The 13,626-nt window shown below is 47.6% G+C and overlaps 1 protein-coding gene across 1 annotated transcript in view; it reads left to right on the forward strand.

Annotated features, from left to right (window-relative positions):
- LOC139382907 (phosphatidylinositol 4,5-bisphosphate 3-kinase catalytic subunit beta isoform-like) overlaps nucleotides 1-10,514 on the forward strand; it is an 84,551-nt gene extending 74,037 nt beyond the window's left edge. Inside the window, exons 12-24 of the mRNA XM_071127168.1 lie at nucleotides 54-104; nucleotides 2,386-2,574; nucleotides 2,786-2,907; nucleotides 3,125-3,268; nucleotides 4,699-4,798; nucleotides 5,775-5,971; nucleotides 6,098-6,207; nucleotides 6,548-6,626; nucleotides 7,151-7,318; nucleotides 7,523-7,646; nucleotides 7,732-7,877; nucleotides 8,002-8,134; nucleotides 8,261-10,514. Of these exons, the coding sequence (XP_070983269.1) occupies nucleotides 54-104; nucleotides 2,386-2,574; nucleotides 2,786-2,907; nucleotides 3,125-3,268; nucleotides 4,699-4,798; nucleotides 5,775-5,971; nucleotides 6,098-6,207; nucleotides 6,548-6,626; nucleotides 7,151-7,318; nucleotides 7,523-7,646; nucleotides 7,732-7,877; nucleotides 8,002-8,134; nucleotides 8,261-8,398 (1,701 nt within the window). The 3' untranslated portion in view covers nucleotides 8,399-10,514. The remainder of the gene's footprint in view (nucleotides 1-53; nucleotides 105-2,385; nucleotides 2,575-2,785; nucleotides 2,908-3,124; nucleotides 3,269-4,698; nucleotides 4,799-5,774; nucleotides 5,972-6,097; nucleotides 6,208-6,547; nucleotides 6,627-7,150; nucleotides 7,319-7,522; nucleotides 7,647-7,731; nucleotides 7,878-8,001; nucleotides 8,135-8,260) is intronic.
- The last annotated feature ends 3,112 nt before the right edge of the window (nucleotides 10,515-13,626 follow it).

Here is a 13,626-nt window from a genome sequence, read left to right on the forward strand (position 1 = left end):
TTGTGAAGTATTTCGACCACTGACATGGATGTGTGTGTGGTCTACCTCTGCAGATTCTGGAGAAAGCTGCAGAGATCGCCGGGTCAAGCGACTGCTTGCCCATGGTACTGTCGTGAGTTCCAACAACTCAAACACTTACACACACAAGTGCTCCCTTTACTCCAGAGCAGCAGGCGCCAGGCATGTTGCAAGCATTTCTAGGACAGAAAGCAGACACCAAATGTGTCAGAGGGGAGGATATTGCTATGACTGGTTTCCAGGGCAACCCAGTCAGTCCTGATCCAGGATGGTGTTGGCAGGCTGGTGCACTGTCACAATAGTGTCTCTCGGAGGAATCTGAGGCTAAGATCAGCCCTCCTGTTCCACACACACACACACACACACACACACACACACACACACACACACACACACACACACACACACACAGTCTTGTACAGCTAACCTTGTGGGGGGACACAATTCAGTCCCATTCAAAATCATATTATTCCTTACCTGTACTCTTACCTTAACCCTAACCTAAAAATCTAACCTTAACCTTTTAACGTAATTCTAACTCTAACACAAATTCTAACCTTAACCCTAAACCCCCTAGAAATAGCATTTGACCTTGTGGGAACCAACAAAATCACCCATCCTAAAGCCCCTGTGGAACAGGACACACAGTTATGTAACACCGTGTGAAGCAGAGGGCTTTCCAAAACATGTCCCTTGCAGGGAGGTGTGTGTGTGGTAGAGGTTTTCAAATTAAATCAATTGTGTATATATATATATATATATATATATATAGCCCTTCGTACATCAGCTGATATCTCAAAGTGCTGTACAGAAACGCAGCCTAAAACTCCAAACAGCAAGCAATGCAGGTGTAGAAGCACGGTGGCTTGGAAAAACTCCCTAGAAAGGCCAAAACCTAGGAAGAAACCTAGAGAGGAACCAGGCTATGAGGGGTTGCCAGTCCTCTTCTGGCTGTGCCGGGTGGAGATTATAACAGAACATGGCCAAATGTTCAAATGTTCATAAATGACCAGCATGGTCAAATAATAATAATCACAGTAGTTGTCGAGGGTGCAGCAAGTCAGCACCTCAGGAATAAATGTAATTTGGCTTTTCATAGCCGATCATTAAAAGTATCTCTACCACTCCTGCTGTCTCTAGAGAGTTGAAAACAGCATGTCTGGGACAGGTAGCACGTCCGGTGAACAGGTCAGGATTTCATAGCCGCAGGCAGAACAGTTGAAACTGGAGCAGCTGCAGCACGGCCAGATGGACTGGGGACAGCAAGGAGTCATCATGCCAGGTAGTCTTGAGGCATGGTCCTAGGGCTCAGGTCCTCCGAGATAATTCGAGAGAGCATACTTAAATTCACACAGGACACCGGATAAGACAGGAGAAGTACTCTAGATATAACAAACTGATCCTAGCCCCCCGACACACAAAGTACTGCAGCATAAATACTGGAGGCTGAGACAGGAGGGGTCAGGAGACACTGTGGCCCCATCCGATGATACCCCCGGACAGGGCCAAACAGGAAGGATATAACCCTACCCACTTTGCCAAAGCACAGCCCCCACACCACTAGAGGGATATCTTCAACCACCAACTTACCATCCTGAGACAAGGCCGAGTATAGCCCACAAAGATCTCCGCCACGGCACAACCCAAGGGGGGGGCGCCAACCCAGACAGGAAGATCACATCAGTGACTCAACTCACTCAACTGACGCACCCCTCCTAGGGACGGCATGAAAGAGCACCAGTAAGCCAGTGACTCAGCACTTGTAATGGGGTTAGAGGCAGAGAATCCCAGTGGAAAGAGGGGAACCGGCCAGGCAGAGACAGCAAGGGCGGTTCGTTGCTCCAGAGCCTTTCCGTTCACCTTCACACTCCTGGGCCCGACTACACTCAATCATAGGACCTACTGAAGAGATGAGTCTTCAGTAAAGACTTAAAGGTTGAGACCGAGTTTGCGTCTCTCACATGGGTAGGCAGACCATTCCATAAACATGGAGCTCTATAGGAGAAAGCCCTGCCTCCAGCTGTTTGCTTAGAAATTCTAGGGACAATTAGGAGGCCTGCGTCTTGTGACCGTAGCGTACTTACATAGCGTTCTTACGGTCTCAAGCTTCAAGCTCTTATTCTGTGTCGACTAACAATGTTTCATTGTTGATTGTTGTTAAAGCAATCAAACATGCATGCAAGTACAGATCTATTTTTATCTCTCTGATGGTGGATAGGATTACATGCAGTGTACTCTGATTCCAGATCTGTGGTTAATGGTGACTTCTACCTTTAGCACCCCTTGCTACTCCTCTGTACGTAATGTGATTTCTTACCTTGTGCTGCCACCTAGTGGTAACTTACCACCTCTGCTGTTTCTCCACAGGGCCGAGGCGGTAAGAAGTTCCACATCGAGCTGAAGGAGATCATGGAGAGGGACCCTCTGTCCCAGCTGTGTGAGAATGAGAAGGACCTCATCTGGACACTACGCTACGACTGCATGGAGAACTTCCCCCAGTCACTGCCCAAACTGCTGCTCTCCGTCAAGTGGAGCAAACATGAGGACATGGCCCAGGTACATACTGTGCCACATGAACCTGTCTTGTGTATTGATAGTGTTTTTTAACACACTCAATTTCTTCTCAAGGGCAATAAACTAGTGTGACTCAATGGTCAGATCCTAAATGAACCCCTAGCCCATACCACTATGCCCCTCATCAGTCCCTTCAAAGATCTGCTGTGCTCCTGTATTGGTTATTAATCATAGTGAATGATCTGTCTCTCAGCTCCAGGCCTTGCTGCAGATCTGGCCCAAGCTGAGTCCCAGGGACGCTCTGGAGCTGCTTGACTTTAACTATCCAGACCAGTACGTCAGAGAGTACGCTGTGGGCTGCCTGAGGGATATGAGGTAGTCCACACGCTCACAGACACGCTCACACATAACTATTCCTAGTTCACTTACTGTTGTAATGTCTTATTCACTATCTCTTCCACTCCCGCTCTGGCTCTCCCCCCTCTCCCTCTCACCCCCTCTCCCTCTCACTCCCTCTTCTGCTCCTGCTCTACCCCCTCTCCTCTCTCTTTTCCTCTCACCCCTTTTCCGCCCCCTGCTCTCCCCCCCCCAGTGATGAGGAGTTGTCTCAGTACCTGCTCCAGCTGGTCCAGGTGTTACGTTATGAACCCTACTATGACTGTGCCCTCACCCGCTTCCTACTGAACAGAGCCCAGTGCAACCGCAACATAGGACACTTCCTCTTCTGGCATCTCAGGTGAGAGAGAGTGAGACGGTGTGTGTGTGTGTGTGTGTATGTAATTATTATTTTTTTCACCTTTATTTAACCAGGTAGGCTAGTTGAGAACAAGTTCTCATTTACAACTGCGACCTGGCCAAGATAAAGCATAGCAGTGTGAACAGACAACAACACAGAGTTACACATGGAGTAAACAATAAACAAGTCAATAACACAGTAGGAAAAAAAAGTCTATATACATTGTGTGCAAAAGGCATGAGGAGGTAGACGAATAATTACAATTTAGCAGATTAACACTGGAGTGATAAATGATCAGATGGTCATGTGCAGGTAGAGATACTGGTGTGCAAAAGTGCAGAAAAGTAAATAAATAAAAACAGTATGGGGATGAGGTAGGTAAATTGGGTGGTCTATTTACCGACGGACTATGTACAGCTGCAGCGATCGGTTGCTCAGATAGCAGATGTTTAAAGTTGGTGAGGGAGATAAGTCTCCAACTTCAGCGATTTTTGCAATTCGTTCCAGTCACAGGTAGCAGAGAACTGGAAGGAAAGGCGGCCAAATGAGGTGTTGGCTTTAGGGATGATCAGTGAGATACACCTGCTGGAGCGCGTGCTACGGGTGGGTGTTGTTATCGTGACCAGTGAGCTGAGATAAGGCAGAGCTTTACCTAGCATGGACTTGTAGATGACCCGGAGCCAGTAGGTCTGGCAACGAATATGTAGCGAAGGCCAGCCGACTAGAGCATACAGGTCGCAGTGGTGGGTGGTATAAGGTGCTTTAGTAACAAAACGGATGGCACTGTGATAAACTGCATCCAGTTTGCTGAGTGGAGTATTGGAAGCTATTTTGTAGATGACATCGCCGAAGTCGAGGATCGGTAGGAAAGTCAGTTTTACTAGGGTAAGTTTGGCAGCGTGAGTGAAGGAGGCTTAGGGTGCTTGTCTAAGGGTGTGTGTGTAAGGGTGTGTGTGTAAGGGTGTGTGCGTGTGTAAGGGTGCGTGCGTGCGTGTGTCAGGGTGCGTGTGTCAGGGTGCGTGCGTGCGTGCGTGCGTGTGTCAGGGTGCGTGCGTGCGTGTGTCAGGGTGCGTGCGTGCGTGCGTGTGTCAGGGTGCGTGCGTGCGTGTGTCAGGGTGCGTGCGTGCGTGCGTGCGTGTGTGTGTCAGGGTGTGTGCGTGCGTCAGGGTGTGTGCGTGCGTCAGGGTGCGTGCGTGCGTGCGTGTGTCAGGGTGCGTGCGTGTGTCAGGGTGCGTGCGTGCGTGTGTCAGGGTGCGTGCGTGCGTGTGTCAGGGTGCGTGCGTGCGTGTGTCAGGGTGTGTGCGTGGGTGTAAAGATTTAAAATACATTTTCCTCTACACAGGCTGTATGTTCCGTGAGGTTATGTGCATTAACCCACCCCAGGTATGACTGCCACTGTAACTGTAGGGTGACTGTGCTGCCCCCTGTAGGTCAGAGATGCACATGCCAGCCGTCGCTGTCCAGTTCTCTCTCATTCTGGAGGCTTACTGTCGCGGCAGCATCCCTCACATTGAGGTCCTGAAGAAACAGGTAAGGACCCCAACACGGGCGCGCTCACGCCCTGACCCCAACCTTAGCCTGTGAATGAATCACTACAGTATATCTAATTCTGTCACCACCTCTAATTCTATAGTTTCCCTTTAGTTCAGAATGGGGTTATTTATAAAGAAGTCAGATGACAGCAGCCTGACTTCTGACCTCTACTGTATTAGCCCTGACATCCGCACTGCTGGCAGCTTCCTCCCACTTCCTGTTCACTGCTCTCCTTCCTGTTTTGGAATTAACTACCACACTGTGAGATGTTTCAGGAAGCCCATGCTGTCATGCGTAGCATCTGTGTCAGATTTGAAAGGCAATACAGCAGTGGTGTAATTTCATCATTATTACATTGTGTTTCTTCTATGATGTAACAACATTACGCCCCCTCTCTCTCTCCATAGGTGGAGGCTCTGAGCAAGCTGAAGTCTGTGTTGTAACAACATTACGCCCCCTCTCTCTCTCCATAGGTGGAGGCTCTGAGCAAGCTGAAGTCTGTGTTGTAACAACATTACGCCCTCTCTCTCCATAGGTGGAGGCTCTGAGCAAGCTGAAGTCTGTGTTGTAACAACATTACGCCCCCTCTCTCTCTCCATAGGTGGAGGCTCTGAGCAAGCTGAAGTCTGTGTTGTAACAACATTACGCCCCCTCTCTCTCTCCATAGGTGGAGGCTCTGAGCAAGCTGAAGTCTGTGTTGTAACAACATTACGCCCTCTCTCTCCATAGGTGGAGGCTCTGAGCAAGCTGAAGTCTGTGTTGTAACAACATTACGCCCTCTCTCTCCATAGGTGGAGGCTCTGAGCAAGCTGAAGTCTGTGTTGTAACAACATTACGCCCTCTCTATAGGTGGAGGCTCTGAGCAAGCTGAAGTCTGTGTTGTAACAACATTACGCCCCCTCTCCCCATAGGTGGAGGCTCTGAGCAAGCTGAAGTCTGTGTTGTAACAACATTACGCCCCCTCTCTCCATAGGTGGAGGCTCTGAGCAAGCTGAAGTCTGTAAATGAGCTGATCAAGCTGGGCACCATCAAGAACGCCCGCAGTAAGACCAAGGAGGCCATGCTCACCAAAGAGGCCATGATGACTTGTCTGAGACAGAGTGGCTACACAGAGACCCTCTCTGACCTGCACTCCCCTCTCAATCCCAGTGTCCTGCTCTCTGGAATCAAGTAAGGGCCAAGGGGGGAGAGGGTTAGATGGGAGTGGAGAGGGGGATGTGGATGACTATGATTTGACTCTCTTGCTCTATTTTTTTGCTTTTTCTCCCGCATTCCTCCCTCTTTCATCCCTGCCAGTGTGGAGAAGTGTCGGTACATGGACTCTAAGATGAAGCCTCTGTGGATCGTCTACAACAACAAGCTGCTGGGGGGAGACACCCTGGGAATCATCTTCAAGAATGGAGACGGTACGAGGGGGTTGGATCTAACATTGACATGTTAGTCATTTAGCAGACGCTCTTATCCAGAGAGACTTACATGAGCAATTAGGATTAAGTGCTTTGCTCAAGGACACATCAACCAATTTTTCACCTAGTCAGCTGCGGGATTCGAACTAGCGACCTTTCAGTTACTGGCCCAATGCCCTTAAGCGCTAGGCTACCATCCTCTAAGAGATGAAATGTAAGATCACTAAAGTTCAGGGGGAGAGAGCGAGGGAAGAATAGTGAGGTCAAGATGGAGGGATGTGTATTATGGAAGGTGGTTTGAAGCTGGAAGGATGAATGAAAGACTCCTCTCTCTTTCCAGACCTGAGACAAGACATGTTGACACTGCAGATCTTGAGGTTGATGGACCTGCTATGGAAGGAGGCCAATCTGGACCTTAGGTGTGTATATTAATATAAAAGGTGTGTGTCCTCAGTCAGACTCTGTCAGTAAGGCTTGTTTGTTCCTGTTCTCTGTAGGGAAGGGGAAGCTGTGTTGGGGGGGGGGGCCTTAATCACCCCCTGCTAGCCTGACCTCTAACCTCCCCACATCCATACCCCCTGCATCACACACCCACTACCCGCTTCTCATCCTAATCAAATCCACACACACTAGCGCTCGCACTCATACTCTAACACACACACAGTCTACCACATCTGGAGCTGAACAGTGTGTGGGATTGTTTTGACAGTTGAGCTGGGGGGCAGGCTGTTAGGTTACAGGGACAAGGGCTCAGCGAGCAGAAGGAGCTCTGCAGACAGGGTCATAAAACCACTGTGATGTGTTATTTGGAGTGTGATCATGCGTACATTCTGGTCACATGCTGAGACCGAGCCGGGGAAAAGGGAAACAACATGGAGATAATTATAGGGTGCATCTCAATGGTGTTGATGATGATTCATTGGAACAAAATGTGTCTGTGCAGAATTGTGCCCTACGGTTGCCTAGCGACTGGTGACCGATCCGGGCTGATCGAGGTGGTGTCGTCGGCGGATACCATCGCCAACATCCAGCTGACCAGTAGCAACGTTGCGGCCGCCGCAGCCTTCAACAAGGACGCACTGCTCAACTGGCTCAAAGAAAAGAACTCTGGGTAAAACCACACTTTCCCAAACGGGTTTGTTTGTTTCTTACACCAGGGCTCTTTCTCAATGTGAATTACTGACCTATTTCATAGATATGTAACTGTATGTATATAACAGGCAACATGTTAGTGAGCTGCTATGCTTTGGCGGTGCAAACCCAGTGAACGCTCCCACTTGGCCAACACTTTATTTTGTGTTTGTGTACTATGCAGAGATGCTCTGGAGAAGGCGATCGAGGAGTTCACCCTGTCATGTGCAGGCTACTGCGTGGCCACCTACGTCCTGGGGATAGGTGACCGCCACAGTGACAACATCATGGTCCGCAGCACTGGACAGGTGGGTCGAGGTGCTCTCTGTACGACAGTCTAAATCACAGAGGTTCATTTATGGACTCTGTTCTTACATTGTGTGTGTGTCTCAGCTCTTCCACATAGACTTTGGGCATATCCTGGGGAACTTCAAGTCCAAGTTTGGCATCAAGAGGGAACGCGTCCCCTTCATCCTGACCCATGACTTCATCCACGTCATCCAACAGGGAAAGACGGGCAACACTGAGAAGTTTGGCAGGTGAGCTTCTGTCCCCTTTCACTACTCAGGTGATCCAGGCCGGGAACACTATCTGTTGCCTAGCTTTTATCAATTATCTACTTGAGTAAATGTATAGTGAACTGAATGTGTGTGTTGTGCCTAGTTTCCGTAATTACTGTGAACAAGCCTACCTGATTCTGAGGCGGAATGGGAACCTCTTCATCACCCTGTTTGCCCTCATGCTGACTGCTGGACTGCCAGAGCTCACCTCGGTCAAGGATATACAGTACCTAAAAGTAATTCACACACCCACACGCACGCAGTATATAGTTGGCCACGTCACATGGGCTACAGTTTACATGTGCTACAGAAGTAATCTGTTATGATAAGAGTAGTTAAGTCTCCTCCCTTCTCCCCTGTAGGACTCTCTGGCCCTGGGGAAGACCGACGACGAGGCACTGAAACAGTTCCGCCAGAAGTTTGACGAGGCACTGAGAGAGAGCTGGACCACCAAAGTCAACTGGATGGCCCACAACGTGGTCAAGGACAACCGCTCCTAGAACAGACAGACATCCTGAAGCTGGAGGGTTAAAGGTCAGGGGTTAGGAGGGTCTGAGGTCTATCCAGGGCTCGGACAACCGTGATTGTGCGGGCTAAGGTGTTGCTAAGGGGCGAAGACCAGACAGGACTGGACTTGGGGCCTTAAAGAAGGGAACCTAGAAGACCATCTTAAACACACATGCTCTTACAGGCTTAAAATCCCCCTCCCTTTGCCTTTCCTCTGGCTTTTGAAGCTGCTGTGTCCCTCCAGCCAGTCCAGCAGTCCCATTGTCTCTCCCTGATCTTGTGACATATTTGTGGGTAATGTGGTTGCGTGTTTTGCACTCGCTCAGTGAGAGTCAGAGCCCAACACCTGAGGAATAGTGTGGTTTCTCCGACCCCCCCGTTGTAAATGGACTGCCCCCTTGGAGCCTGGACTAGACTGAACTAATGAGGAAGGCGACAGGGGTGGTTGTCAGCAGGACTTCTGATCTGCCTCGTGTTGGACTTAAAGGGAGAGGTTGGGGTTGATCACACCCACTACAGGCCTTGCACCAGACAGTTTGATTGACAGCACACGTAAAGACTGGGTGTGTAAAGACTGAGGACCAAAGTGGCTCACCCGCGTGTCTTTAAATGACACCAAAACGTGCACATGGCCAGAGGAAGTGGGTCTTATTGGACTTTTCCTCACGAGGCTCCAGTCCATCTTGAAAGTGTGCCTGAAAACTGGAACAGATTGTATCTTTTAGTTTTTTTTCATGTTTTTATTTTATTGCCATTTAAGATTTAATTCTTTCTAAGATGTTTAAGATGTATATGTGCCAGACTACTAGAGACAGAGTTAGAGAGAGAGACCCTCTGATCCTGTGGTCTTGAGAAAGAGTCACTCATGACCAAATTCTCTGGACGCCTCCTCCCGACAGCTAAAGAAAAGTTTATGTGCAGGTTTTTCAACTTTACGCACTCCTCTGTCCCCTCCTAGTAGCTAGCTAGTTATTTGCCTCGCTGTAACCTTAACAGAACTGCGGGAAAGCAGTGCTCAGCAAGCTGGGGCAAAGAACACTGATTTGGCGTGCATGCTGTGCGCTCCACACTGAATACACCATCCCGGTGACATCCAGATGGTTACCAATATTATAATATTTCTCATGAAGGCTGCTATCCTACTTGGAATAAAACAAACTCTAGGGAAAGATTTGGCCGAGTTAACATTCGGCGATTGATTTGGTGGTTTAGCTCTAGGGAAGAGGCATCCATGTGGGTGGGGCGGTTCAATTTGGTCACGCAGCTTCTGTCTTTGAGAAAAGGGGTGAATTGGACCATCAAACACTGGCACCATTTTGAAGAAAGGACGGAGGGAGAGAGAGAGCTTAAAATGTTTCTAACACTTTATTTTGTGTTCCTGCTTGGGAATGTGGATGTAACATTCCTGTGTTCCATTTTATCAAATTATGGTGGTTGTTGGGCAAACAGAACAGGCACAAAGGGTGCGTCATCACCACACTACCCCATAGAGGTATTATCACTACCCCATAGAGATTCTGTCTTAGACAGACTTGCCTAAGGATGCCAGAGCTAGTCTTTCAAAGCACAAAACTGCTCACATGATAACCACAATGAAAGAAATAACCGAAGCATGTAACTAAAATGCCTTTTAGGACCAAAACAAAAGTGAACTTTGTCGTTTTAGGTTTGTTTTTACTGTGTTTTTAATAATCTGTTCAAAAATCAAATGTTTGTGTGAAAAATGTCTTCTTTTTTTTTTTTAATTTACATCAGCTGAAATGGGTGGAGTTTTGGACCTGTGGGAGGGGTTTGCCAGCAGAAGGTGTAACACTGCGATTCAAAGCTACTTCCTGGGTTTGTCATGAGGGGCTCTTCCAGTATCCGTGTTTTGATTTTGTGCAATATCCGTATAGGAGTCTACATGTATATTATGTAAATGAACCCTTGGGCCCTAATGCCTGAGGCTATAATGGTTGTCACTCTGGGTTCATGTGTATTGCTGCTGTGTTTCTCACCGCTAGCCTTCTTAAGTCTCTCAGACACTGAATATTGTCAAATGTACAGGCTTTTATGGTTTTCCAGTTTTTTGTTTTCATATGAGTTTTATTAAAGTTATTTTCCATCTAACGGCATTTTTCTTTTGTAATACGTTTGTGTGTTTGTGTTTGTTTGTTTGTGTGTTTGTGTGTGTGCGACTGTGCGTGTGTGCCCCTTCAATCACTGCAGTGCCAGCGAGTCTGTGCATAAGATGTGGTATATTTGCGTAACAAATTGGCAGTGCACAAGGACGAGCACCGATTTGATCCCTGTGGCTATGGCACTGTGATGAATGCAGATTGATTCCAGGCCCAGAGAGCCTGCATTCTTTCCACTGTGGTTGTGTGAGTGAAGGAGGGAGAGCACAGTGGGGCTCTGCTGGAGGGGACCAGCATGCCTCTCTACTGATGTCATACATGGTGAAGTAGCCAATAACCCTTATTGCCAGGTTATGGATCCTGAATAGAACTTGTGGGTCAGCAGCTACCTGGATTCCATCTGGAGATGGCAGGTCACAGTGCTATGTAGCTGATAATACCTGCAAATGCCATGATTGATAGGTTGTTGTTTCTCTGCGTGTCAGGAGGTTGCCAAGATACCCACTATGAGCTGTCACGTTGAACACAAGCTTGTTTTATCGGGTCAGAAGTGATAACTGAAGGGGAAAATGAAGTGATATCATTACATTCAGCTTGTTCCAAGTCAGCAACACTCATTGACTCAACATGTGCTGTCATCTTTGACTGCAATGGTTAATTATGGAGCATTTATGGAATAATTACCATTGTATCATTTCCCCAGCACTCTAGCTTGGGTAATAGTTGTTTACTTCAAGAACTCTGAATTAAAAAGGGGAATGGGTGGGTGGATAGCCCCTCCCTCCCCTATTCCATTTTCTTCCTACACAATTGTGTTTGTCCCCTATTCTCTGTCTGCAGTTGAAATAACTAGTCTTTTATATTGCTCTGTTTCCAGTGGCACTGATGATGGAGGCCCACTCGCTCTGTTTGAATCTCCCTCCGGTACCATATTCACCTCATAACACAGCTGTAGGTCACTCTTGACGTCAGAAGGCCTGTCTATCTTTCTCCTATGTATCCAAACCTGAATGACTGTCGTTGGAGCAGACCGTGTTGACCTCCGTGAATACCAAACAGGTCATTGACGGCCTTAAACCCAGACATTAGTCAATGTAACAAGCCAGAGAAGAAGATACTGGGTGTCTAATAATGATAATGACTCACGCTTGACATCAATTTCCTTTTCAATGTCCACCACCGTTGAATGGTAATGGGGTTAGAGCCCTCGATCTTGGTCTCCTGGGTACGGAAGAGGCTTGTGGGATAGAGGGTTTTCCTGCCTTCTGTAGATCTGTGTGCAACGTGTCTGTTATGGTCTATGATAGCCTATAGGGAGGAAGACCTGGCAGTGTGTTGCCAGGACAACAACCTCTCCCTCATTGTCATCGAGTCGAAGGAGCTGATCATGGACTACAGGAAATGGATGGTTGAGCACGCCCCAATCCAAGTGGGGCAGGTTGAGAGCTTAAAAAAAAACTAAATAAAATGTGTCAATCAACTAATACCCTTATTGATACATGTGCAAGGGTATGCTCCACAAGTTGCAGTATTAGAAAATGAAGGGTATCTATTAGGCAGCAGGTAGCCTGGCGTGTCGGAGTGTTGGGCCAGTTACCGGAAGGTTGCTGGATCGAATCCAGGAGAAGCCAAGGTAAAAATCTTTCGTTCTGCCCTTGACCAAGGCAGTTAACCTCCCGGGGATGTCTATTAAGGCAGCCTCTCTGACTCACAGGAGTTTTGGTTGACACATTTTGGTTGAAAGCAGTCAGTTGTGCAATGGACTAGGTATACCCTTTTCCCATTGCTATGATATGACTTCCAGGAATGACCAGCAGAGGGAGCAATGAAAGCTACATCATGGCAAATCTAATATGCATGTTCATAAATCATACATGACAGAGCATATTCTACATGTTCAGCTGATTTAACGCTCTCTTAACTATGATCTTTTTATGTGGGTAATGGTTGTCACCTGCAGCTCCAGAAATTGAGTAATCAATCAGAAGTCCATTAAATCAATAAAACCTCTGAAGCCTGCAGTTATGCAGAATAGCAGAGATTGTGCAACCACAATGTTGGTCCCATGTTTCATGAGCTGAAATAAAATATCCCAGAAATGTTCCATACACATTTGTTTACATCCGGGTTAGTGAGCATTTCTCCTTTGTCAAGTTAATCCATCCAGCTGACAGTTGTGGCATATCAAGAAGCTGATTAAACAGCATGATCATTACACAGGTGTACCTTGTACTGGGGACAAAAGGTCACACAACACAATGCCAAAGATGTGTCAAGTTTTGAGAGAGCGTGCAATTGGCACGCTGACTGCAGGAATGTCCACCAGAGCTGTTGCCAGAGAATTGAATGTTAATTTATCCACCATAAACCGCCTCCAACATTGTTTTAGAGAATTTGTCAGGAAGTCCAACCGGCCTCACAACCACAGACCACGTGTATGGAGTCGATTGATTAGGATCCCCATTAGCCGACGCCAGTGGCAACAACTAGTCTTACTGGGGTCCAAGACATAAAATACTTTTAAAAACAGTGTGTGTGTGTGTGTGTGTGTGTGTATCTATCCGTCCCATTGTCGTGCCATTCATCATGATAATGCACTGCCCCATGTCGCAAGGATCTGTACACAATTCCTGAAAACTGAAAATGTCAGTTCTCCGTGGCCTGCATTGAGATGTTTCTACAACTTGATTGGAGTCCACCTGTGGTAAATTCAATTGATTGGAAATTATTTGGAAAGGCACACGTCTGTCTATATAAGGTCCCACAGTTGACAGTGCATGTCAGGGCAAAAACCAAGCCATGAGGTCGAAGTAATTGTCCGTAGAACTCCGAGACAGGATTGTGTCGAGGCACAGATCTGGGGATGGGTACCAAAAAAAATCTGGAGCATTAAAAGTCCCCAAGAACACAGTGGCCTCCATCATTCTCAAATGGAAGAAGTTTGGAATCACCAAGATTCTCCTAGAGCTGGCTGCCTGGTGAAACTGAGCAATCAGGGGAGAAGGGCCTTAGTCAGGGAGGTGACCAAGAACCCGATGGTCACTCTGACAGAGCTCCAGAGTTCCTCTGTGGAGATGGGAGAACCTTCCGGAAGGACAACCATA

The sequence above is a fragment of the Oncorhynchus clarkii genome, chromosome 24, assembly GCF_045791955.1.
Source record: "Oncorhynchus clarkii lewisi isolate Uvic-CL-2024 chromosome 24, UVic_Ocla_1.0, whole genome shotgun sequence".
NCBI classification, from domain to species: Eukaryota; Metazoa; Chordata; class Actinopteri; order Salmoniformes; family Salmonidae; genus Oncorhynchus; species Oncorhynchus clarkii.